The sequence below is a fragment of the Stegastes partitus genome, unplaced genomic scaffold (genome assembly GCF_000690725.1).
Source record: "Stegastes partitus isolate 25-593 unplaced genomic scaffold, Stegastes_partitus-1.0.2 Scaffold528, whole genome shotgun sequence".
Classification (NCBI taxonomy): Eukaryota; Metazoa; Chordata; class Actinopteri; family Pomacentridae; genus Stegastes; species Stegastes partitus.
The window spans coordinates 239,307-262,562 of NW_007578259.1; the positions used below are offsets into that span (position 1 = coordinate 239,307).

At 43.1% G+C, this 23,256-nt stretch overlaps 4 protein-coding genes across 5 annotated transcripts in view; 1 reads left to right on the plus strand and 3 right to left on the minus strand.

The window, feature by feature from the left end:
• tbl3 (transducin beta like 3) overlaps positions 1–3,253 on the plus strand; it is a 20,738-nt gene extending 17,485 nt beyond the window's left edge. Inside the window, exons 22-23 of the mRNA XM_008287920.1 lie at positions 546–639; positions 2,194–3,253. Coding sequence (XP_008286142.1) covers positions 546–639; positions 2,194–2,542 — 443 coding nt within the window. The 3' untranslated portion in view covers positions 2,543–3,253. The remainder of the gene's footprint in view (positions 1–545; positions 640–2,193) is intronic.
• Positions 3,254–4,505: 1,252 nt separating this feature from the next.
• On the minus strand, positions 4,506–8,650 carry noxo1a (NADPH oxidase organizer 1a). Its single transcript, XM_008287922.1, has 8 exons — positions 8,585–8,650; positions 8,409–8,489; positions 8,252–8,324; positions 7,979–8,162; positions 7,259–7,446; positions 7,059–7,172; positions 6,862–6,979; positions 4,506–5,588 (listed from the first exon to the last, which is right to left on the minus strand). Exons 1-8 carry the CDS (start codon positions 8,648–8,650, stop codon positions 4,889–4,891), a joined length of 1,524 nt encoding a protein of 507 aa, XP_008286144.1. The 3' UTR covers positions 4,506–4,888.
• A 4,551-nt stretch (positions 8,651–13,201) lies between these two features.
• Positions 13,202–18,348, minus strand: gid4 (GID complex subunit 4 homolog). 2 transcript variants are annotated; one of them, XM_008287923.1, is made up of 6 exons: positions 17,788–18,348; positions 17,241–17,300; positions 16,552–16,659; positions 15,355–15,456; positions 15,144–15,274; positions 13,202–15,054 (listed from the first exon to the last, which is right to left on the minus strand). In XM_008287923.1, the coding sequence occupies exons 1-6, from the start codon at positions 18,010–18,012 to the stop codon at positions 14,991–14,993; spliced, it is 690 nt and encodes a 229-aa protein (XP_008286145.1). In that variant the 5' UTR covers positions 18,013–18,348; the 3' UTR covers positions 13,202–14,990. The 2 variants fall into 2 exon arrangements, with proteins under 2 accessions (XP_008286145.1, XP_008286146.1); XM_008287924.1 differs by lacking the exon at positions 16,552–16,659.
• An 884-nt stretch (positions 18,349–19,232) lies between these two features.
• On the minus strand, positions 19,233–22,994 carry drc3 (dynein regulatory complex subunit 3). The gene is made up of 12 exons (XM_008287933.1): positions 22,811–22,994; positions 22,615–22,731; positions 22,343–22,509; positions 22,088–22,234; positions 21,789–21,908; positions 21,595–21,707; positions 21,325–21,499; positions 21,108–21,236; positions 20,804–20,874; positions 20,405–20,528; positions 19,782–19,913; positions 19,233–19,663 (listed from the first exon to the last, which is right to left on the minus strand). The coding sequence occupies exons 1-12, from the start codon at positions 22,965–22,967 to the stop codon at positions 19,562–19,564; spliced, it is 1,554 nt and encodes a 517-aa protein (XP_008286155.1). The 5' UTR covers positions 22,968–22,994; the 3' UTR covers positions 19,233–19,561.
• Positions 22,995–23,256: the final 262 nt, after the last annotated feature.

Consider the following 23,256-nt stretch of genomic DNA (forward strand, 5'->3'; position numbering starts at 1 on the left):
GTCTGATTTCCATTGGTTCATTTTCATAGAATTTTTATTTATTATTACTTTGGTCAGATTCAAGTTGTTTCTGTGACCGTTGTGGGTTTTTCTTTCATTAACGAGGGGTTCCAACTATTTTGTCCACATGTGTAGGTGTGTTAAGTTCCAGCGAAACGAGAAAAGTACGACAGTGCACACCCATGAATGAGGACGTTCCAGAGAGCTTTGGGCTCTTCAAATGAAAGACAAACAAAACGTGTCCTGGGTGCGTTTATGTTGGTACTCGTGCACTGGACAGAGGACGGGGGCAGTGGATCTGGTACATGCTTAAGAAATGAGCTTATTATCAACAATCTTTCTTTAGAATCACAGAATTCACCGTACAGTCCACAAGTTTAGGCTCAAGACTTTATTCCTTTCCTCTCAAAATACACGACACAAGGAGGCATCTTTTCACCAGTCAAGTGGATGCAAAAATGACAAGAAACAAATCAATAACTCTGATTATTCATTAAAACTTTGCCCATTTTGTAAACTCTTTATTTGTCTCGTCTCTCCCTCAGAGAGGCACATGCAGCGGATCGGCCGTCTGCTGCAGGCGTCCATGTTCCTGAACTACATGTGGCAGAAAATGAGAGTCGCTGGAGCAGCTTCTGGGTGAGAGAACCGACCTGTTGGGTCTGATTTTAGCCAACTCTGGCGCCTTCTCCTTTTGGTTCATTCAGTTTAGACCAGGGACCTCCAGCTCCGGTCCTGGTGAGCTCCTGTCCTGCAGGTTTTAGACGTTTCCGTACTGCTAATGGATCTGCAGCAGCTTGTTGTCAAGTTCTACACAAGTCTGTTAGTGATCCATTCATGTGAGTCAGGGGTGTAGCAGTACGGAAACATCTAAAACCTGCAGGACAGGAGCTCACGAGGACCGGAGCTGGAGGTCCCTGGTTGAGACTGATGTGAAAGTTGTCGGTCGAATTAACAACAAACCAAGTGCCTCGTTTGTCGTTTATAGTAGAACTAGACATTTTTCCTCAGTCTCAGCCCGTTTATCTGAACTCGTGCGAGTCTTTATGTGCCTCACTTACTGTCTTACTGTCCAAACTGAGACCTGAGCACCAAACCCTCACACCGAACCTCACCTGGTCTGTGGTGTGAGGTGAATGGAGACAGAACTAGGAAAAGACTTTACGACGTTTCTCACTGACTTCATGATCCAAAGCTCCTAAGCTTCAGAAGATTTGTCACCAGAGGTCAGACGACTACACACAGTTCAGCGAGCTGTGCGTTTACATGCAAACTTCTTTTGTTATCGGACTTATCTGCTCCTTCTTTTACGTAACGCAGACGTAGAGAAAGTGCACATAAAGGCCTTAAGAATGTCTGCAAGAGCCGTCTTGCACCAGATGATTTCTCAGACTCAGATGAGTGCACCTGTGAGTGTGGACGTTGGGCTGAGGCCAGACGTCGCCGTGTTCACCGTCAGAATCCGCGCGCTGATGTTGTGTTCATTAGATTTCTGTATTTCCTGCTCGTATGTGGGTCAAACGTGACTGATGACTTCATGGAAGCTGCACCGCAACACAAACACTGTGTTCAGTTTCACGGGTGGAGTGTTTGCTTTGGAGCAGTTTTCTGCATCACAAAGTAAATGAATGCGGCTGAATGAATTGTGGTATCGGATGAAGACGACGCGTTTGTCCTGCAGCTCCTCTCTGTTGTCTTTTTAAAAACACTTCCTTCTTTGTGAAGAAATCGAAGCAAACAATCTGCTTTTGTTCTAAATGTTGCACCTGAAGACCAGCTGACATCAGAACCTGTAGCAAGGCAGCGGTTCTGTTGATTTAACAGTGACTTTGTACGTCGTTGTACAAAATATTTCAGTGATCACAGCAGCTTGATAAATGGTTGATTTGGTTTATTACGAACTAAGAAGAAGGTGATGAAGATTTAAACGTCTTCATTTTGCAGGAGCATGTCTTAAAATAACTTATTTCTTTGTTTTGGGGATTTTCTTGAGTTTTGGACCACAAAAGTGTTTAAATGTCAAAATGTCACGTTGTCCTGCTCATTCAAATATAATATATTTGAAATATAATCTATGAAGCTTTGAGTGTTTTGGCTGCTGAAGCAGGTGAAAGTGATCCAAGCAACACGCTGTAAATTAAACGTACTGTGTTTAAGTGTTAACGTGATCATTTTTGTGTATGTCCTGTCCAGCGTTGACCAGGATGAAGAAATGGATACTACTCCTCTGGCACAGCCTTTCTTTGTAATCGACAAGGAGGAAGCAAAAGGCAGCGGCGATGAGAGACGAGACGATGGCAGCGACAGCGGAGAAGACGAAGATCCAAACGGCCTCAGAGAAGATGAGGCTGATGAGGTCAGCGTCACCAAGAAAGCCTCCAGCAAAGCTCAAAACGGGACGAGCTCTCAGACCAACGGGGACCATCGGTCTGACAGCGAGGAGAGTTCAGAGGAGGAAGAAGACGAGGAGGAAGAAACGACGGTGAAGAAATGTCTTCCTGTTTCTTGTTCTGCTGCACAATGCCCGAGTTTAGCCAGCTGACAAGGATCAGCAAGAAGCTTCCTTGTCTGGGACTGTTGGCTGATCAGAACGTGGGCAGTGCAGAGAAACAGGCAGAAACAATCCCACTGCTCACCAGACTTCAAATCTAAACCAGACTGTGCATCGACCTCTGGGGATGAGACTGAACTGCTCCAGACGGAGCTATCACATCCTCCTGAACCTGATCCACTGGTTCGACCAGCTACCTTGTGCAACCTCAAAGCTTCCTCATATAACCGTGTTTTTTTATGTCATGACCACAAATGTTTATAAGAATTAAAGAAAAATGCCTGAGGTTTGACAGGAGTTGCATTTTTAAAAAATAATAATATTATATTCTGAAATGTCCAAAGAGGCTCCTTTAGAACCTGCTCACATGTTAAGTTGCTGCCTGAAAGAACTCAGTTGCTTTGCGTTGACATGAGGTTTTGGTTTCCTCATATGTTGGTGAAGCTCCTGTTGTGCTTCTCAGCTCAACTGTAGTAAATGAACGGTTGCACGAAAGGAGTCTCGATCACAGACTTTCTGGGAGATGATGCCAGTCTTTGCCGTTTGCAGTTTGGATATTCGTATCTGAGGGTTGTGAGAAAACTCAGCCAGTTTTTCTGCCTTTAAACATTCATCTCTCGTTAAACGCGTTGAAACAGTTAATCGACTGACAAAAAAATTAATCAGCTGTTCCCATCTTCAATTAAATGAATCATTACTTCGTCAGTGTCGTCTGCTCCCTCAGAGAGCTGGCAGCCTTCCCTGTCTCATGTGCTTAGAATGTGAGTAGTTTTGTGTTGTGGGTAATTTGGCATTTTATAGAGCGAATGGTTTATCGAATACTTTTTTTAAATTAACTGGGAAATTAATATTTAAAAAAGAAAAACTCTTAGAGCAGTGCAGTAGTTCTGCTGCAGTTTGAACCAGTGGTGTAAAATAAGTTCTGTATTTAAGTAGGATTTGAAGCTACTTGAACTTTGAGTGTTTCCTGCTACTTCAACTGCACAAACATGTTAAGATGGAACTTTAGTTTCCTCCACTACATTTATTCAACAACCAGAGATAATTTGCAAATTTATTTTGTTTATGCAAACTATAGTAAACAAATAAACAATGTAATGTGTAATGTACGGTTGAAACCAGACGTTAACATCCACTGTATAAAAAGACATAAAACTATTTGTTCTCACTGTCTGACTTTAAATCAGACTAAACGTGCAGCGTGGGTTCTCTCCGGGTTCTCCGGCTTCCTCCCACAGTCCAGAAACATGCTGAGGTTAATTGGTGATTGTAAATTGTCCGTAGGTGTGAATGTGAGTGTGCTTGGTTGTCTGTCTCTAAGTGTAGCCCTGTGATAGACTGGTTACCTGTCCAGGTGAACCTGCCTTCACCCTGAGTCAGCTGGGATAGGCTCCGCCCCCCATGACCCTAGTGAGGATTAAGCGGTGTGTAGATGATGGATGGATTATTCTGGCAGATAGACATAATGTTGGTGATCCTGACTGACCTGAAACAGGAACAGTTTAGTCACACTTAATGCCAGACAGTGAGAAATAAAAGGTTTTATGTTTTTTTATACAGCGTATGTGAACTTCTGCTTTCACCTGTATGTAGGTTCATACGGGTCAATAAGCGACCCAGCAGTTAAAGGAGTTCAATCACTGTTAGCAGCTCCAGCACTGAAGAACCTGAACACAATAAGTCATTCAGTAGCACACAGCATCCTGGAACATGTCAGTCTGCATAATGAGTGCTTTTGTCCTGTCGGTGCATTTTTACTTAAGTATGAATTTAAATGAAGGGATTCCTTAAAACGGAGCATTTCTACACTGGTTTAGGTTCTTCTTCTAAAATATACGATCAAAGTGTGTCTTCATGAATCTGTCCTTTACAACTAGTTCGGAAAACAGTAGAAACTAAATTGCTGCTTTATTTTTCTCGACTTGGGCGTGTTGAATAAGATTTAGGTGCAAAAAAAGTTTTCTAGTATACTTTTATTTGTTCTCAGCTTCTCGGTTACATGAATACATCTACACATGGAGTTCATTCAGCATCAACGTCAACAGCGAGGTGTTGGCGTGACCTGATCAGCCTGCACATGCTTTAAGTTCAGACAAACATTTTTCTACATTTAAAAGAACAAAAGAATCCGTCTCTGTGCACTTGTAACAGTCTAAATGCATATAAGACGCAGCACAAGGTTTCCAGTATGGAAAATAAAACCAGCAGTGAAGAGGTGACTTATGGCGGCTTTGTTAGAGTACAAGGACCTCTAAAGGTCAGAGTCTCCTAATGCCTTTCTTTGCCCACAGAGTAAAAAAGATTGTTAAATAATACAAATAAAGCCATCGTGATGCTTCACCGGCTGATTATTTCGGCCTGTGTGGGTGACGGGCCGCCCTTGGCTGCGTTCTTGCGGGTGACGGTGGTGCAGCGTTTGAGGATCTCCTGGGCCTGAGGTCTAGGAGGCACCTTGGGCATCGCGGGGCCTCTGTAGAGGTTCGGGTCGGAGACGCTGGCGATTAGTTTCCCCTCCGCAGTGTTTATTAGGCTGAGGCGGTTCCTGGGCATCGGTGGAGGCGTCCGGCTGAGACGCAGCTGCTCGGCGTTGGAGCTCGGGCTCAGGTTGAAGGTGGAGCTCGCAGAGGAGGAGCTGAGGTCATCGCTGAGGCTGAAGTCAGTGCTGTCGCTCTCGAAGCTGCCCCGGCTGGCTGCACTCAGGCTCCTGGGCCTCTCCTCTCCTTCCATCTCCACTGTGATCGTGGGTGGAGGAGCGTAGCTTGCAGAGGCGGCTCCGGGGTTTGCAGCAGCTCTGATGGTTGAAACCGGCGCAGGAGGCGGTTCGTTTAAAACGCTAAGAGACCTGGACTTGTGCCGGCTGTCTGATTGGATCGAGAGAGGCGTGGAGGACCTGGTAGGGGGAAGCTGCAGCAGGTTTCCGTGGGAGCGGCTCAGCTGGGAGTGCTGCTCTAGGCCAGGGGGGGACAGCATGTGGATGTGGGGGCGGCGGTAGGGCTGCAGGTACATGGTGGGGATGTAGCCTGCTTTACCACCGTATCTGTCAAAAGACAAGAGAGGAGGGGTGAGAACAGGCGCTGGTGTAAACCTGGAACTCCCAAAATAGAGTTTGTTCCTTTAAGTCTATCCACACAGACAGCGGCAATTTAAACCTGAATAAATGAGCAGAGGAACAATAAACACAGATGCTTCCACAACGATGCATCTTATATTGAATCAGTCAGCGTTGCTCTGCTGCATGTGTGAAAACGCTAAAGAAGCCCAGCTGGTTCTGAGTTTACACAAAGATGGAAAGAGGAAAAGTTCTATGTGACTTTAGAATCGGGTTCAGTGTTGGGGCACAGAAGGCAGGAGCTTCAGCGGGTGACTAAAGGGACATCTGAATCTAGTTTTACTGGTCGGCAGCACACGTCATGACTGCACATCAGTGTGACGTGACGACAAACAGAAGAGCTGCTGTTCCTCAGGGGAATGAAAATGCAGGAAGTGATCAGTGACCACTGACAGTGATAAGGAGACAGACATCACAACAGAGCAGAAAGCCTAAGCACAAAGGTGAATGCACATTTGAGAGTTCAGTGGTGCGATGCCAAGGAGTGTTAGCTTCCAGTGAAATGCAACGTGACTGTTCTCCATGTGAAATAACAAGACATTAGAAAAGAACAATTCAATTCTTTAAAAACAATAGATAATTAGAAAAAGTCAAAAAAGTTGTTCTGTGGCCACAAAATCTTAAATCATGTTGCACTTCATTGAATTTATCAGCGTACACGTTAACACACACTCCGCCTTAACTGTTACTTTACCAATATTTAATCCCTCTGATGCGAGAGTTTAAGGGTAATTTTGGATAAACAACGGCAGTTTATCTGTATTTAAGCCAAACCTTTCACTTTGTTTTCACCTGCAGGTACCAGATGCTTTAAAATAAATCAACCTGCCGCCCTCCACGCTACACTATTTTGTGTTACAGCGATTTCTGGCTCTTATTTATGATGTCAAGAAGTTTCCTCCACATGGCTGTAAATCCAGCATTGTCGTGTCTGTGGTTTGTTCTCAGTACTTGTAACAACAGATGACTCATCCTGCTGGCGTCATCTGGCCTGACTAATGCAAAGGCCACTGTAGATCTCTGCCTGACTATTGAGGTCAGTTTTTGTTATCCCATCAAAAACTCATCATTGTATTCTCAACAATCCTGTTTATCTGGATTTCAGACAGTCACAGGGGTGCATGTGGCTCCATCCTTGGGTTTTCATTGTTGAACAATCGTTAATAGGGTGTGCTGATGTTTGAGTCAGACGCTTGAATACCTGATGAGCCACCAGCCGTTGTCAGACTTCTGCAGGACCTCCACCGTTGCTCCGATGGTCACGGTTATCTCATCGCCTTTGGTGGCCTTGTAGGTCCTAACTGCAGTGTAGAGCTCTCCTAGGGGTGAAATAAAGAATCGTTTATATGCTGTCACCTCACAGGTGGGCAAATAATCCGAGGCACAACCAAACACTACCTCTGTCAGAACTGCCGTCTATCTCATCTTCATCGTCACCATTGTCCAGCCTCTCCAGGTAGGGAGCAGGAAACCAGGCCATCTGCTTGGCTTCATTCTCCACCAGCCACCATCCTGCACCGACACAAACACACATGAAACTGGTCCAACAGAGCATGTTTGGGGCTTTTCCAACCAGTAACCAGACGCTGTTTGCTCACCTGCTTGGTCTTTGATGAGAACGTCCACTTTTTCATCCAGGCCCACTTTGAAAGCTTTGTTCTTGGTGTCTTTGGTCTCGTACGGAGCCACACACCTGTACGTCTCGGTGACAAAGGGCTGGGTCACGTTGCCGCCGCCCGGTCCCACGTCGCTCCTCATGTCATCTTCTGGGGGCATGACCATGATGCTGAGGAAAGAGACGCAGACGTAAACACACTCCAGAAAAACAGATTGTGCAAACTCATGGACTAATCTTCGACTCCATCCCCAGTGTGTTGTGCAACAAACACTGGGGTTCCCGCCCGTCTGGAGAGAAGAGTTTTGGATTTCTTCATCTATGTTCTTGCAGAGTTGCACTTCCCTGATCATGTCTGAACGCTGTATGTTGGCTGCCTTTCATAAGGTTGTACATTTTTCAGTTCTTGGACATCTTTGTGGTGCTGAACTCTTTGATTTTTGCAGTCTCTCTTGGTTATGTTGTGACCTTTGAAACTAGGAATCATACCAAACGTACAACTTTATGTGAAAAACAACCTCTGATTTAAATAAACACAGGAGTAGAAGAAGCTGCAGTGTTTGTATCTCCCTCATGATTCAGGATATTTTGGGTCCATTTTTGACTAAAATTACAATTTGAAAATGTCTCTGCTCACTCCTCCTACAGGTGCAGAAGTTTAAAATACGTCGTTTTATTTGTTGTAAACAGATGCTTAGCCGACCTGTTCTTGGAAAACTCTGGCCGCAGGTCCTGGTCTTTAGGGCGGAAGAACTGGATGAGGTGTGCAGACTGGCTGACTCGTGGGCCGCAGCTCAGAAGTTCATTGCAATATTTCTGCAGAAACTTGAGGCGCACCACTGCCTTGTTGGGACCCATCCTCCGACTCTTCTGCCTCATCTTGTTATCTGAAAGCACCGAGGACACCTTCAGTTACACCCCCATCTGTCTGCAACTGGACGCTTAGATTCACTTAACATAAATGATGCACATGTACCTTGAAACCTGGGGATGATTCTGTCCGACTTCTTTAGTTTACTAGCGGGTGGAAACGCTTTCTTCATTTGTCTCTGTAATTTGAGTAACACGCGTGTTGTTAAAAGCCAAAAGCCACAAGTATGAAGCACATGTGAGGTGTAGTAGTTTATACTCACATGCATTTTCTTGAACTCCCCAAAACTCCTGTAAACTACAATGTCGCTCTGGTCGGACCAGAGCACGGAGGTCACGTACAGCTGGAAGAGGAACATTCAGATTTAATCTCTTTGCACACAGGAAGAAACTCTCTTTAAAATCAGGTGCTCTTTGGAAAATCTCCCTCTACACCTACTTTGCTCTTGTCGTTGTGCATCACTCCAACTAGACGGACGCTGATGGGATACCGCTCCGGCTCCATGACTGAAGGCTGGACAGACTGGAACAAGCTCAGCCTCGACCTGTTTGGGACTGAAGCGGTGGCGCTCTGCAGGTGAACTTATAGTCCCTCCACCTGAGGAGGTGTGGCTGTGACTCAGACAGCCACAGGTGGAAAATCTGAGACGCTCTACTTGCTGTGAATTCCTGAACTGCTCCTAAACCGTAACATGATAGCTGGAAGTAAAGGCCACAAACAGGTTCCATATTTACTTTAACCCTTAAGTCCGGGGGGCCTCTCGGGCTTCACAAAAAGAACTAATGTGAAACAAAGTACTCATCATGAAAGAACACAGTGATGCTGCACATGAAACAGCAGAACCTGGGCTACCAGAACATATCAGACATGTCACAACTCAAACACTAACTACATGAATTATCACACATGGACATGGACATAGCGCCACCACGTCAACCCACTCGCCACATTTCTGTCTCCAGCGCTTTGGTACTTTATGCTAAACGCTCCAACAGGCCTCAGACCAAAGCAGACGGTCCACAGAGTCCAGACATGTCCATCAAAGCTCTCTGAGATCAAAGCATCAGCGAGAAACAACCCAAAGAACAGCACAAACCCAAACCGCTTCATCACACTGGAGCTGGAACGTGTCTCTTACCTTCGCTGTTGAGCCGCGACAAACTTATTTTGTCGTTAAATCCAAACCGGAGCCAGTTAGCGCTACTTCCTGTGTTACACTGAAATCACTCCGGGCGTCTTCTGGAAGCTCCGTTAGCCTCAGGCATAGACTGTATAAAGATGGACGTAGCAACCGGCCCTGAAAAATGAAGCCAACCCGGAAGTGTCAGAAACCTGCAGCATCACTACGTCCACTAGCTGCTGGCTCCACAAAGCCCTGGCTCCCATAGACTGGAACTGGAAAAGAAGTGATCACAGATCACCAAACACTGCATTCCTACAGCTCAGGATTGTTTTCTTATTAGTTTTCATGGTCAGATCCAGAGATCAGGTGGCCAATCTGAAAATAAATCAATACAGAATTTTAAAAAAATCATCAACATGTTGCGGGGCAAGGGGCGTGACTGGTTTGATTGACAGTCGGCAGCGACCATACAGACGAAGCGAGCAGAAGGCGGTAAATGTGGGCGGGCAGAGATGGCCCGCCTCTCAATCCGTCTGACCAATCGCTGCTCCTATGGCTCCGCCCCCCTCCGACGATTTTTACGTCACTGGCTCCAAAAATCCAAGATGTCAACCAGGAAGTAGCAAAACCCTGGCTTCATGTTCTCAGAGCAGAAACCAACGGGTGACGTCACGGTAGCTACGTCCATCTTTTATACAGTCTATGGCCTCAGGGAGCCAAGGAGTGAATATATGTAGGAGTGTAATAATATACATATGAAGGCTAGATGTGTTAAGGCGGAGTCTCAAACGGGATCACCGGCGGCCATCTTGATTCGGGGAAGCTCTGTGGCAGAACCTGAGGTAGGTGAAGGAAGGTGAGTGATCTGCACAAATGTAAATACTCTGATCTCGCTGAAATCTTGACGGATTTACAAACGTTTTGGTTTCTTACAAACATTATTAACGTGGCTACAATTCAAATGACAAAAATACAAATAAAATGCAAAATTACTAAAATGCTAATTGCTGCTGGCCGTGAGAGTGCAACATAACTATCCATCAGTGCAGAGTTATAACTACACCTCTGATGCTTATAACAAACCAACCCGTTTGAAAATCGGTAGAAAACTGAGCAAGTTATGGTTATTTGTAAAGTACATGCACCACTACAACACAATGTTATGGATGAGCGACCGAATCAAGATGGCCGCCAGTGTGGCCGTGCGATTCCATTTGCCGACAGCGTGGACGAGACATCTGGCCTTTATAATATATCTATGAAGTGAACACTCGCTCAGCAAGCGGCTCTTCTTCAAGATGGCATTCTGCTGGTTCTGAATGGCTAACAGTGCTGTCAATCTCCTTTTGGTGGCTGTCGCTGTATTCTATTGGCTCTAGCGATTCGAAGGCGGTATCAATCACTGAAATCAATCCATCATGATGGAGATACATCCTTACGTCACCACAGGAGCTCCACAGCAGTCTGAGCAGCATCAGGACGCGGAACACAGACAGCGGTCTGGTTGGATGTTCAGGAAACTAAAGAGCTGCTGTATGTGGATGTATTGAACCCCATCAGTGATATAATAGTGGAATATATAGTTTGTACATGAGAACATTCAGATGGTCACCAGTGAGCCAGAATGAGAGCTCGCCTGAACCGTCTGGACTAAAAACTCTCTGATGTTGTTCTGCTTCACTTTATCAGAGTCACAATGTTCACATGTTGTCTGTGATCTGGGAGAGGTTCAGAGCTGCAGCTGGATCAGTACAAAGAGATCAGCATCCTCAAAGGGCTTCTTTCTTTTAGGTGAACCTGAACATGTTTCCTCTGTGCTGTGTGCCGTCTTCATTCACTCTGAACCAGGAACATATAAACTGATATTTACACATCTGAACAAACCTACAAGTGTTCCTTTTATTAAGACACAAGAATTATTTAAATAGACCTTGTGGTTGCAGAGGTAAACTCTGGTTATTATGGGATGTCATTTTTGAGCAGAGGCCTGAGAAATAGCTCAGGGCTGAATGGGTTAAATCAGGACTCAGGTTTGGGAATGGAGCTTTGTCACTGTGAAGCTGATTGTGACAGTCCAGTCTGATTGATGACGTCTGATTGACAGTTCAAAGAATGTGTCTTTGCACTGCGCTGAGCCAGATTAAACACCTGCTAGTGCGTCCTGAGGGGGACAGTGTCACACATGGATAGCAGGAAGAAAAAACACTCCAAAAAACCAACACTGGTGAGTTTGATGTGAGACATCACAAACACCTACAGAACTGAATAATTCTTATCTGCACAGCCTTGACTCTGAGATAAAGTCGTGTACAGTGCTTAACAAATGCATCAGACCTCCACCCAGTGTCAGGTTCACTTACTAACATCTCTGGTCATTCCCTGAATCATCTCTTGTGTCTCTGTAGTGGTTACTACACCAGTATGTAGAAGCTCTTTAACCCAAATGATATTTTAATGCTAAAATGTAATTATTGTTGTTATCCATGGACTTTGTAAGTGTGTTGTGAAAAGCAGCATGTTTAAATATCATCAGCAAACTATATTAAGAACGACGTCTCGTAATTAGTTTCTTTAGCTTGCAGGCAGTAAGTCACCGCTGCAGATACGATCACAGCCAACATTGTTAAAGCCAGACCAGGAAGTTGTTGCACATCTTACATTTCACATTTCTTTCCAGGTGGTTCATTGGAATAGACGTTTCCTCCACCCTTCATCCAGTCACGTACTCTCAGCTGCAGCACGTACAGCGAACCGAGCTGCTGGAAACCAGGCAGTAGGACTAAAGTACACGTTTAAGGCACCTGTTAGAGGGAAATACTTTTACTTCACTACATTTAAGAGTTTTTATGACACGTTCAGAACTGTTCTGTTCTAAATTAAACAGTTTCTACGTGTACAGCTGATATAATTAGATGATTAATCAGTTAGTCAGCTGACAAATCAGATTAATTCATGTTGAAAATGACCATTACAATACAAAATAACTGAAAACGAGCTCCAGCTACAACAGTGAAGTCCTGCTTTTAAGGTTTAAACCTACTGATATAATCAGGATCAGAAACAGATTTATTGCCAGGCGTAGTTTACACAATACAAGGAATTTGCTCTGGTTGGTTGGTGCAACAATAAATATAGAGTAAGGTACAATGTACAAGATAAAAATAAAAATAAATGCTAAAAATAAATATAACTGTTATAGTGCAAAGCAGAAGCAAAAAATAATGTGAAGAATTAAAGTTAAATTTAAATAGGAACCATAAAACTGTCGTGTTAGTGACTATTGAGGGTGCTGATATATTGATATTTACATTTATGCATTATATATTATAACCATAATGTATAAAGGTTTAACAGTAACTTTTCTAGTGCAGTGAGTCATTTTCTATTGGAAGTACCTTTTAATGACAATATGTTTATTTAGATAAAGTTTTCAATGCAGTTTTCCAATTTGCAATGACTTTTACTTCTAACAGCGTACGATCACAGTGTTCCTTAGCTTTAGCTGTCAGTGCTTCCTCCACCAACCTCCAGCACCAAAAGCATGAATAAAACACTTGACTTGATAAAACTGCCACCGAACTATTGACCACAGCTTGTAGACTGTGTTTAATCTGATCTGATAAATGAACCAGAGATTTATTGGAAACATGCTGCGACCGTTTTACGAGACCTAAGTGTGGATTTATTGATGCAAACCAGGCAGTGTGTCGTGTGTCAGCGCCTCCTGTGTGTTGGAGGCAACACAAAGCTGGACTCTCAGGTGCTGTTCATTACATTATAAATAGAGCCACAGCAGAATCCTTTAACTGAGACCATGCAAAGGACTTTTCATGGTCCTCTACTGACATCTAGTGCCAGCTGCAGTGATGTCTGAGCTGAATCAGTGCACCGACTCTCAGGACCGCAGGAACACTGCCAAGAATACAGACAAGTATGAAATATTCATCTTTATTTTTCCCCATATCAGAATAATAATACATCATCTCCCTTAAACTGACCTCTTTAAGTCAGATTTCCTCACTCAAGACTTAAGACAAACACCCAAATTAACATTTTTCTTCTTACATTGCACATTTGGCGGTTTTCTGTTCGACGATTAATAAAAAAAGAAAGTGATTTTGAAGGATTGTAGCGTCTGCAATCCACTCGCTCGGGTTTAAAAACTACAGTGCCAACTGTATTTCCGCAGCGACCCGTCAAATCCAGTTGGCACGTTGCAGGCGACCAGCTGAACGTCTAGAAGCAGCAGACGGGCAGAGGGAGGACATGCACTCTCCAGCAGAGAACTTTTACATCAACCCTACTTGGAAAAACTTTAAGAATCCTATGAAGCTGATGAAAAACTGTCAGGTTTGTTTGTTTTAACAATTTGTCTCACAGAAATTTTAGGATTTCTTTCAAATAAGACAAAACTAACCTAATCATTTGTCTTAAAAAGAAAAAAAAAAAGCATACAATAGAAACATGTAAAAGTGTAAGGCAGCAGGTTGTTCCTAAAGCATCAAAGGAGGTTTTATTCTGTCTCCATCACTTCTTCATGCAACGCTCCACAAGTCAAACTGAATATTCTCCACCCAGGAAGCAACACTTGAAGCTCTAAGTGTTAAATCGTGCTGCTGGAAAATAGACACTGAAACTGAAAGCAGAGAGAGAGAAAAAAAACCAGACTGTATGAAGGTTCACACATTCAAAACACTGCATTGCTTCTGTTGCATTACATCTCAGCTTTTCCAGTTCCTCCTCGTGACACAAATCTCTTCTCTGCTAGTTTGACAAACTATTTTAACAGGAAAGACATTTTCAGATACACACATCTGTGCTTCAGTTGCTGGTCATTGTCTTTTCTTTTTTTTTTTTTTTAATTTTTCGCTCCTGATTGAAAATAAATAATTCAGTCATCTGAAAACAAAAGTTTAGGTGGACTGGAAGGAATTCTACCTGTTAGTGATCTTTGGCTTGCATAGATAAACGTTTGATGTGAAGCCGTCAGCAGATATTCTGCAGCATTTTTCAGAGGATTTCTGAAAAAACAAACTTCCCCTTCTTTCCCCGTTAGCTGTTGGGTTTCAGTTGCTCAATACTTTTTTCCTCAAAACAACAGACAGACACACCATCCCTGCTCATATAACCACGATATACAATCCTGCATAAAATGTAGATTCCAGCTCACCCCTGCTTCTGCTGCAACGTTTGGCAATAAACTCACCATTAATCACTACGGAGCGTCAAAGTGATCTTGCAAAAAAAAAGATTGTATAATTACCGTAAGACAAATAACGCAGGCTTTGCTGAACAAAATTCTCCAACACTTGTTTTTTTTTTTTGCAGCTCTTAACTGAAAGTTAATTAGTGTCTCCAGTGAAGGAAAACAGAAACTTGTCTTAATGTGAAGACATGAAGATTCTGTGAGAGTGCAAAGAAATCAGTTAGCCAAAAACAAAAAAGAAATTAAAACAGGCCAAAAAGGGACAAATTAAAATGTCAATCAAACATCAGCTCTGCAGAAACTGTTGGTGTCTCACTGATCTTTGTCTTCCTCGCTCTTCTTCTTCATCAGTGCCATCTTTCTTTCAGTCCAGCAGAAGAGTTCCTGACCACTGGTTAATTCCCCCTGATGTGAGGAAACTGGTCAGCTCCATTCTTTAAAGGGCTCCCATCCTATTCCAGCACAGGGCAGCGTGAACCGTCCCTCACTTCACTTGGTGCTCCTGCGTCTTTATGTCATCGAAATTCATAAATAGGCATACTGTGCTCACGAAGATGGTTTAGGCTTAGAGACTGGTACCTGCAGAGGCAAAAAAGAATTATTACACATGTACACAAATGCAAATGAAAGAACTTTGTGATAAGTGTCTCTTCTGTTCTGGTAATTACCACTCTGAGCTCCTGTGGTAATAGTAGCCCTCAATAGTGGCCGTGGACTTCTGGAAGCAGATGTAGTAGAAGCCTGCAAACGAGGCCCCGCTGATGTCTTTGATCGTGTGGTCCGGAACTAGAAACTGCTCCTGAAAGCGCAAGAAGAGCCGAGGTGAGAGCTCGATGCCGAACGCAGGGAAGAGAACTTTCAGTTTTATAATGTACCAACCTTCCACCTCATGAAGATATAATCACTGTTCTCCAGCGCTTCGTAGTCAAAGTCGTCAGAGTTGAAGTTTTTGGCGTATTTGTAAAAAGCCTGGAACTTGCCCTGGTGAGAACAACAAGGTCAGCTGAAGTCTTACCTCCTTTTCATTCAGTCAGTCGGTCACAGGAAGAAAACGTCTGCACATTATCTGTAGATAAGCTAAATCGGCCACGGTTCACTCAGTTTACTGGACCTGCTGGAAGGCAGTGATTAGCAGCTTATTAGATCATCCTGACCTTATTGTTCTATACTGAAATGATAACAGCTGACCTGGAGCAGACCGGCCTGCAGCATATTCACACGATATCTGATCTTCATCAACTTGTGTTTCCAGCACAAGAACTACTGTTAGCCGACCATTTCTACATGAGATGCCACACTGGCCGTTGGGCTGTATTATTCAAACAGTTTTGAATTCTTGGTCATCCTTTTTTAGCAAAATACAGCCACACCACAGCAATTAATATGGAACCAATGAAGCATAAGGTTTCAGTAAACATCAAATTATCTAGCCCCAGCACTGCATACTAGGTTGGAGTACAAAACTGTGAAAACGTGGACATATTCAGAGGTAGTCTGTTCCTCCCAGGAGGAAAAACACAAACAATTGATCCTCACAGGTTGGGAGCAAATCAATCAACCAACCAACCGATCGACCAGTAAACCTGAAGGCTCCAGTCTTAAAGTGATCCTGAATAATCATTATGTGGCGGCATCCCATTGTTTCTTGATTTGACAGAGCTGATAAACTCCATCTGAACATTCACAGCAGCAGGAATAAACCCAAACAGAGTGCTACACAGTTTACAGGCTTATCTGGAAGAGATGAGTGAACAGAGTGTCAATAAACTGGTCATATGAAGAGCTGCAGGCTGCGTGTGCTCAGTGCAGTTTGGGTGAACTGAAACGTCCTTAACACGTCTCTTTAAACTCAAAGCAGCTTCTTTACTTAAGAAAATCTACGTCATGATATAAATCCTGTAGTCTGCATTATTAAATCAACGAGTGCACAAATAGTAGGTCACACAATTTGCACATCGTTGGTGAATGTATACTTTACTGAACAAATTCTTAATTCACTAGTTGCTGCTTAATTATTAACGTCATTACTGGCAAAAACAGTCAAAAAAACAAAAAAGAAAGATGTGCCGGACATACCCAGTGCTTTCTGTCCACATCCTCATCTGCGTCCCACTTCCTAGTTAAAAAAGGCCTCTTTCTGCTGATAATTTCACCAGCAAAGAAGGTGGTTAGGGTGGGATACTCCTGTCACACAGACAAATGAGAAAGAAAAGACACCGTGGGACTTGTGTTTAAACTGCTCAGATCCACCACCGTGCAACACGATTATCTTCAGTTGTGCAGCGAGTCATGAACTATGCATCAGCAGGACACACTACAGTAGGCGTGATGCAACTTTTACGACAAACCCACAAGTCCTCTTCACTTGACCTAAATATCTCCAGATATCAGGATACAGCTGTGCAGCTTCTTGTGCTGCAAATCCAGCAGTGGAGGGAATCACAATCACTTTGCCTTTTCCACTTGCTGCCTTTCATGTGAGCTTTGCAACTCGCTACCTCTATAGAGACACTCACAGCCGTCTCATCTTTCACTCCAGACGAAATTTACTCCTGCTGACCTTTGCGCGTCCATACGTTGCATAATGTAACGGGTATACATCTGACACACTTAAGTCTGGGTGGCGAGACCTGGTGACTCACATTTGTCCACATCTAATCTAACACAATTCAGGCTGCATCAAGCAAAGGGACGCCAGTGTGTGATTAGTCTTCACAAGAATAAAGGTCAGTCTAACTAGACCTGACCTAGTTTCCAGGGCTTACCTCAGTCAGGCCTTTGATCTTCAGGTATCCACACAAATACGAGTCCTCCACAGTCACATGCTGTCCAAGACAAACACATGTAAGCTACACTTAATTGTGTCTCTGGCTTCAAAGTGCACAAACGACGCTCTCCTTAGTCACTTAAATGAAATAAAAAATAAAACTGGCAGCAAGAGAGGCATGAATGAGCTAAATCTCAGTAAGTGTGCAGGTAAGCAGGTGTTGTTCTTTCTGGTAGGAGGTGTGCTGACACTGCTGTCAAAGTAGCTTGTTGCACAAAATGCCAACGTGTTTGCATTAAGCTAATACAGGTTTAAAACACAAACAAAAAAAACGTTCACGACCAAGAAAAATGGTCTGAATTCAAAATGCAAGAGCAGAAACACGGTCACCTCAAAACTAGGTCAGCGTGTTAGCACGGTACCAGAAAAAAAAAAAAAAACAGGAGCTAAAGCAGCTAACGTCAGGTAAATTAGCAAGTTAGCAATTTGGGCTACAAATATGTTGCATATGATAATAAACAAACTAATATTCAACTACGTTTTACCTGCAGGACAACCTCGACGTCGTACGAGTTGCCTTTGCTCTTCTGGTAGCCCCGAAACTGCGAGCCGCTGTACAGCAGCGACGTGGCCACCCCGGGCTGGTACGTGTTGATCGGGGCAGGGGGAACAAGAGAGGCCGAGGATGGGCAGGCCGAGCCGGTCGTACTGCAGCACTCCGCTCGGACAGGCATGATGAGCGCCAAAGTGCCGCCGTCAGCAACCGTCATGAACGTAGTGACCGAGCACACCTCAGCCGAACGGGGTCCTGACAGAGGAGGGTCTGCCAGCTGCGCCGAACCTCCACGGTCCGAAACTTTGCTCAAATTTGTGAGCTGTCCACGAACTGACGGCTCAACTGGGATCCTTCAACGTCTCATTGGAGAATCCAGCTTCCCTGAATGCCATTGGCTGGAAGCTGACTGAAGCCAGACGCTGATTGGATAAACTCACCGAACGTCACTCTGGGAGTTGTATTCAATTTTCGTGCAGCACAGCCATCAGTGGATGAAAGACAAAGTTGATGTGAAAGCATAGACTGTATGAAAGTAATTAAACACATTACTCTGATTCAAATTCTGATGAATGAATTCATGCCTTATGTAAAGCATTTTATTCCCTTGTTGCTGAAAAGTGTTTTTGCTTCACTGCATTTGCTTAACAGCTGTAATTACTTTTATGGTGGATAATATAACAAGCTCTTAAATAAAACACATTGTTAGATAATAATCCAGGGGTTTCCAACCTTTCTGGCATTTTACAGGAAGCAGTAGTGTAGTGTTGTTAACAGCTCGACCAAATGGGGATTTTTCCTTCCAAACTTCTCACATGGCTTGATTTCAACAAATATTCAAATTGTCCCACATTTAACAAAAAAACAAACAAACACACAAACAAAACAAACCCCCCCAAAGATTAGAGGACAAAGTCTAAAAGCTGAAAGCAGCTTTATGTATCAGAACTTTTTTTTTTCTTCCTTCCTCTTCCATTAATCATCAAGCCCTCAGAATCATCTGGTGTCTCTGTATATAAAACTACATCTAAAGTACTTTTAACCAGCTCCCCCTGCAGCAAATACAACAGAAACATGCTGCGGACACACTCATGCTTCAGTGTGACTAATCCAATGATGTTATAAAGAACAATATCTCAGTCAGAGGGAATAAACTAGGACTCCAGACTTTTGCTTTAACACTTAATGACATTTTGCTGCTAACACTAATAGACTGTTACTTTATGATGCAGGAGTCTTACATGTCATGAAGTATTTTTGCAATTCTTTACTGGTGCTGTTACTTAGGTAAAGGATCTGAACACTTCTCCCACTGGTGGTTTCGATGCCTATTTTAGAAAGCATAACCTAATTTTGAAATGCAGAGTGTGGAAACACTAAAATTAATAATTCAACACATTGAATTTCCCTTCTGGGATAAATAAAGTATTATTTATTTATTTATTTATTTATTATTTCATTGCTGCATCTCCTGCGCAAATATAACAGCCACACAGAGAGTATCTCCAGTTTCTACCCCAGACATCAAATATAATAACATAAACTACATTTTTCTTTATAAATACACTGTGTCATGTGACTAGAATACATGCAACACTTACTTTAACGAGAATACTTTTTTCATTTAAAATGTTAATACAAATTTCTGGCATATATTACAAGTAAATACAATTATAAAGCATAAACATTCTTGAACACAGTGAAATTTGCCTTCTTTGTTTAGTCAGGCTGTGAAACTACATAAACAAATATTTTTGGGGAACATACTACTGTTTCTGCCACGACTCCAGCCGCTCCTTTAAATATTCAACAAGTCGCAGTGTGTCTAAGTTGCGCAGGTGGTTCAGTTTGAGTTCTTTGTCTTGATTCTGTAATAACCCATAAAGAGAAACAGCAAATTAGAACAACACTGTGAGACAAACAGGAGAAGCTCCGTGTCCATATTTACACTCATGTGATTGTTTAAGTGTAGTGTCAGTTCTCTACCTCTTTAATGAGGTTCACTTTCCAGCCACTGACACCCGTAACCAACTGAGTCTCTCGGTCATTGATCTTGAGCAGGTGGTTATCGTGGCCGGTGGCCAGTGCATCCATCACCGTGTCTTTCTCTGTAAACAGCTACACATAGAAAACAGAGGAGTGCAAGAATGAAGCACTGATACTGTTAATTAAACACGTTTTCACCTCGTCTGACCTGCAGGCTGTAATGCTATGACAGAGTGAACACGCTAGACCGTACACAACCTTTTTTTCTTTGGGAGGGAGATTAATTGCTTTACTTTTTTCACTTTTTAAAAACTTGTGGCCGTAGCCTTCAGTCGTGTTCCATAATCTCTTGAACTGAAAATTGCAGAATTGAGAAAGAAGTCCTTGCAGATATTTGTGTGTGTGTGTGTGTGTGTGTGTGTGTGTGTGTGTGTTTGTATATTGTCTTGTGCTTCATGTCTCAGATAAATCCTGTTAACTGTCTTGTTGCTGACATGTTTTTTTCAGGAATAAATTTGTCTTCCTTTGGCTTACATTCTAAGGCCGTGACAGTCTGTGTAATTGTACAGTAGCAATAATGTAATTTTGCACAGTTAATTTGGTCTAAAAGATGTAACACTGACCTTTACAGCCTCCCTTGGCAGGTCTTCCTCCAGGTTCCCTTTGGCCACTTTCTCCACAGTTGCAACAGCAATTTCTTTCACTTTCTGATAGTAGTTATCCTCCAGATCCCGAAGCTGAGCAAATGTATGATTCTGTCAAAGAGGCTATGTAGGCAAGATGAGCACACAGCTGCCCTGGGATTTAAACGTGACCTCATTCAAATTAAGTAACAGAAAGGGAAGAAGTTCAAAAATGGTACAATCTTATGCACAAGTAAAGGCAGCTTTGGTGTGATACTCTGGTTGGTCTAACATTGCATCAAGATACATCAAAAACATGTTAAATATAGAAATATAGCACAGAGTTACTGCAAATGCCTCAGAGCTGCTCCACTGACTCAGCATATGGAAAAAGGATATATGCCGAGCGCGGTTTTTCTGAAGTGGTAAACCATGTCTGAGAGGCTCTGGTCCAACTTTTTGATGTTGTCCTGAAACAAACAGGAAGCATCACTTTGAGTAAACGTAAAGCTAAAGCGCAGCGTCACAGCTTTTGACATGTGAAGGAAATCCTCAACACAGTCTTGAATAATCTTTACACAGTAGCATAAGAAATGGCTTAAATTCAACTACAGACACATTTTTTTTAAAGGATAAACTTTGATGTTTTGTGTAGATCAGATGCTTCACAAGGTGCACTCACACAAACACATGCACCTCTTACCTCCAGCTGGCGCGTGACCTTCAACTCCAGTCTCATGAAGCCTTTGCGGAGCCGGTCGATTTCAGTGCTTTGGTTTGCCTTGACCTTCAGCGCGTCCGGAGCGGATAGCCGTTGAAACTCTGCTCTCCGCTATAAAGAGGAACACACAAGAGATAATCTAATGCTGCCTACTGACGCCGCATCAACTACATCTGTGTACAACATGGTCCCAGCTTGCCTCGTAGTGTTGATCATCAAACTTGTCCATCATCTGTGTGGCTTTCATCTGGGAATCTTCATAAATCTTCTCCTGGCCGCTTTGGAAAGACTTCACCTCTGCCTCCCTTCGTTTGTGCTCTGCCAGGCCCATTTCAAACAACTGGACACAGAGCTCCACCGTTTGGTGCTGGAATGTAAGTGCAAGGTCAAGGAATTCAAGGAACGATTTTATTGTATGTTTCCAGTAACACACCTGCACGGATTAGAAAGCCAGGACAACTCAGGATATGTTTGGAGGAGTGAAGCTATTCCTGGAATGCAGCGCAGTGTTTCTGCCTCTGGATCATGCTGAAACATACTCATAAACAAGTACGGCCCATTAAGGGACTCCACAAAGGCATCCTGTAAGAAAGAAAAACGTAAGTGACACACAGCATGTTCACACCTCAACGAATGCATCAACAAACATGAGCTTTGTGTTACTCTGTGAAGTTTCAGTTCAGCCTCCTGGCGTCTCTGAGCCTCTTCAGCTTTTTGTGTCGCCAGCTGTAGATCTTTCATACGCTGAGCAACATCTTGGTATATGATAGATGCTTCATCTCTCTGCACACACACAGACATTTGATCATACAGTATTAACAAGACAAACTATAAAGTCCCATGAAAACTTAAAAAATAGGGGCTTATCATGACAGATCAAAAAAGCTTTCAAAAGGAAAGAGCTCTAAACTTATGATATGACCACTGTGGTGTGATACTCAGGTTTGTGTCAGAACACTTACTGTGGTTTTGTCAATGACGTTGTAGTCGAGGTACTTCAGGTTGGGCATGTGGGCAGCAATGAGAACTTTGTAGTTCTCTTGTTCAGAGACAGGGTTTCCAGACAAGCAAAGTGTGAACAGCTTTCTGAACTTCTTGAGCTGCAGCACCTTTGAAAAGCATTAGATCGACTTTAGCTAACAGAATTGATTGATTTATTGGCCTTGACATACAATCGCAGTATGCTACATTTACTTTGAGCAAGATGATTGCCTCACATTGTCCAGATCTCTGATGCGGTTGTTTAACATCAGAAACAGAGAGAGATCTTCAAGTGCATCAATATTTTCGATGACAGAGATTTGGTTATTGGACAACTCCAGCACTTGAAGCTTCCGCAGCTTCTCCAGACCCTCAATGTTCTTGATGTTGTTGAAGGAAAGCTCTAAAACACACATGATCTTATTTTTTTTGTTCATATCTTTGGCACAACCGTCACAGTTATGAGGAGAAAATGTGAGAAGAATATAAAAATGAAGCTTTGTCTTACTAAGATCTGTCAGATTAGTCAGCATGTCCAGGCCTTGAATCTTCCTTATGCGGTTGCAACTCAAATTGAGCTTTTTCAAAGACGTGAAATCCCACAAGTTCTCAATCATCTCGATCTCTGTAAACAAACAGCCTCTCACATAACTAAACTCAACACACATTCACACACCAGCCGGTCATTTTAAGATTTGTCTCACTATTGTAACCCAGACACAATTCCTGGATTTCGTTGAAGTGGATGTCCTCGGGATCGGGGAAGCAGAGGTGGTTGTTGGTTGACAATTGATCCAATTGCTCAGCCACACTCTTCTTCAGCAACTCCTCGGAAATGGCCGGAGCTTCACCAAAATCCATCCTGGAGCCACCGCTTTACACTCAGAAGGAAGTGGAGAAAAATAAAGTGTAATTAGTTAATATGGATAAACAGCTGTTCACTAGCGTAAAACAACAGAGCCACGGCTCCACGGCTCCACGGCTCCACGGCGCAAAAAAGAGCAAAGAACAGACATAAACACCGCCATCTGCATCTCCACTGTTCCCGCACAAATGTGGTACAGCTGTATGAAATTAAAATATTAAAAGATAGAAGAAAAACCAAAGCAAATAGCTAAAAATACAGAATGTAGGAAGGAGCCGTTGCAAC

Excerpts from the sequence above, each read along its gene's own strand:
- noxo1a (XM_008287922.1), bottom strand. The coding sequence starts at position 8,650 with ATGGAGCCGGAGCGGTATCCCATCAGCGTCCGTCTAGTTGGAGTGATG. Across the intron at positions 8,163-8,251 it reads AATCATCCCCAGGTTTCAAG|ATAACAAGATGAGGCAGAAG; the intron begins GTACATGTGCAT and ends CGGTGCTTTCAG. Across the intron at positions 5,589-6,861 it reads AACGGCTGGTGGCTCATCAG|ATACGGTGGTAAAGCAGGCT; the intron begins GTATTCAAGCGT and ends GTCTTTTGACAG.
- gid4 (XM_008287923.1), bottom strand. The coding sequence starts at position 18,012 with ATGACGGTTGCTGACGGCGGCACTTTGGCGCTCATCATGCCTGTCCGA. Across the intron at positions 17,301-17,787 it reads ACGTCGAGGTTGTCCTGCAG|CATGTGACTGTGGAGGACTC; the intron begins GTAAAACGTAGT and ends TGTCTTGGACAG. Across the intron at positions 15,275-15,354 it reads ATATCTTCATGAGGTGGAAG|GAGCAGTTTCTAGTTCCGGA; the intron begins GTTGGTACATTA and ends TTGCGCTTTCAG.
- drc3 (XM_008287933.1), bottom strand. The coding sequence starts at position 22,967 with ATGGATTTTGGTGAAGCTCCGGCCATTTCCGAGGAGTTGCTGAAGAAG. Across the intron at positions 22,235-22,342 it reads GCATCAGAGATCTGGACAAT|GTGCTGCAGCTCAAGAAGTT; the intron begins GTGAGGCAATCA and ends TGCTTTTCAAAG. Across the intron at positions 21,500-21,594 it reads ATAGCTTCACTCCTCCAAAC|ATTCCAGCACCAAACGGTGG; the intron begins ATATCCTGAGTT and ends CCTTGCACTTAC.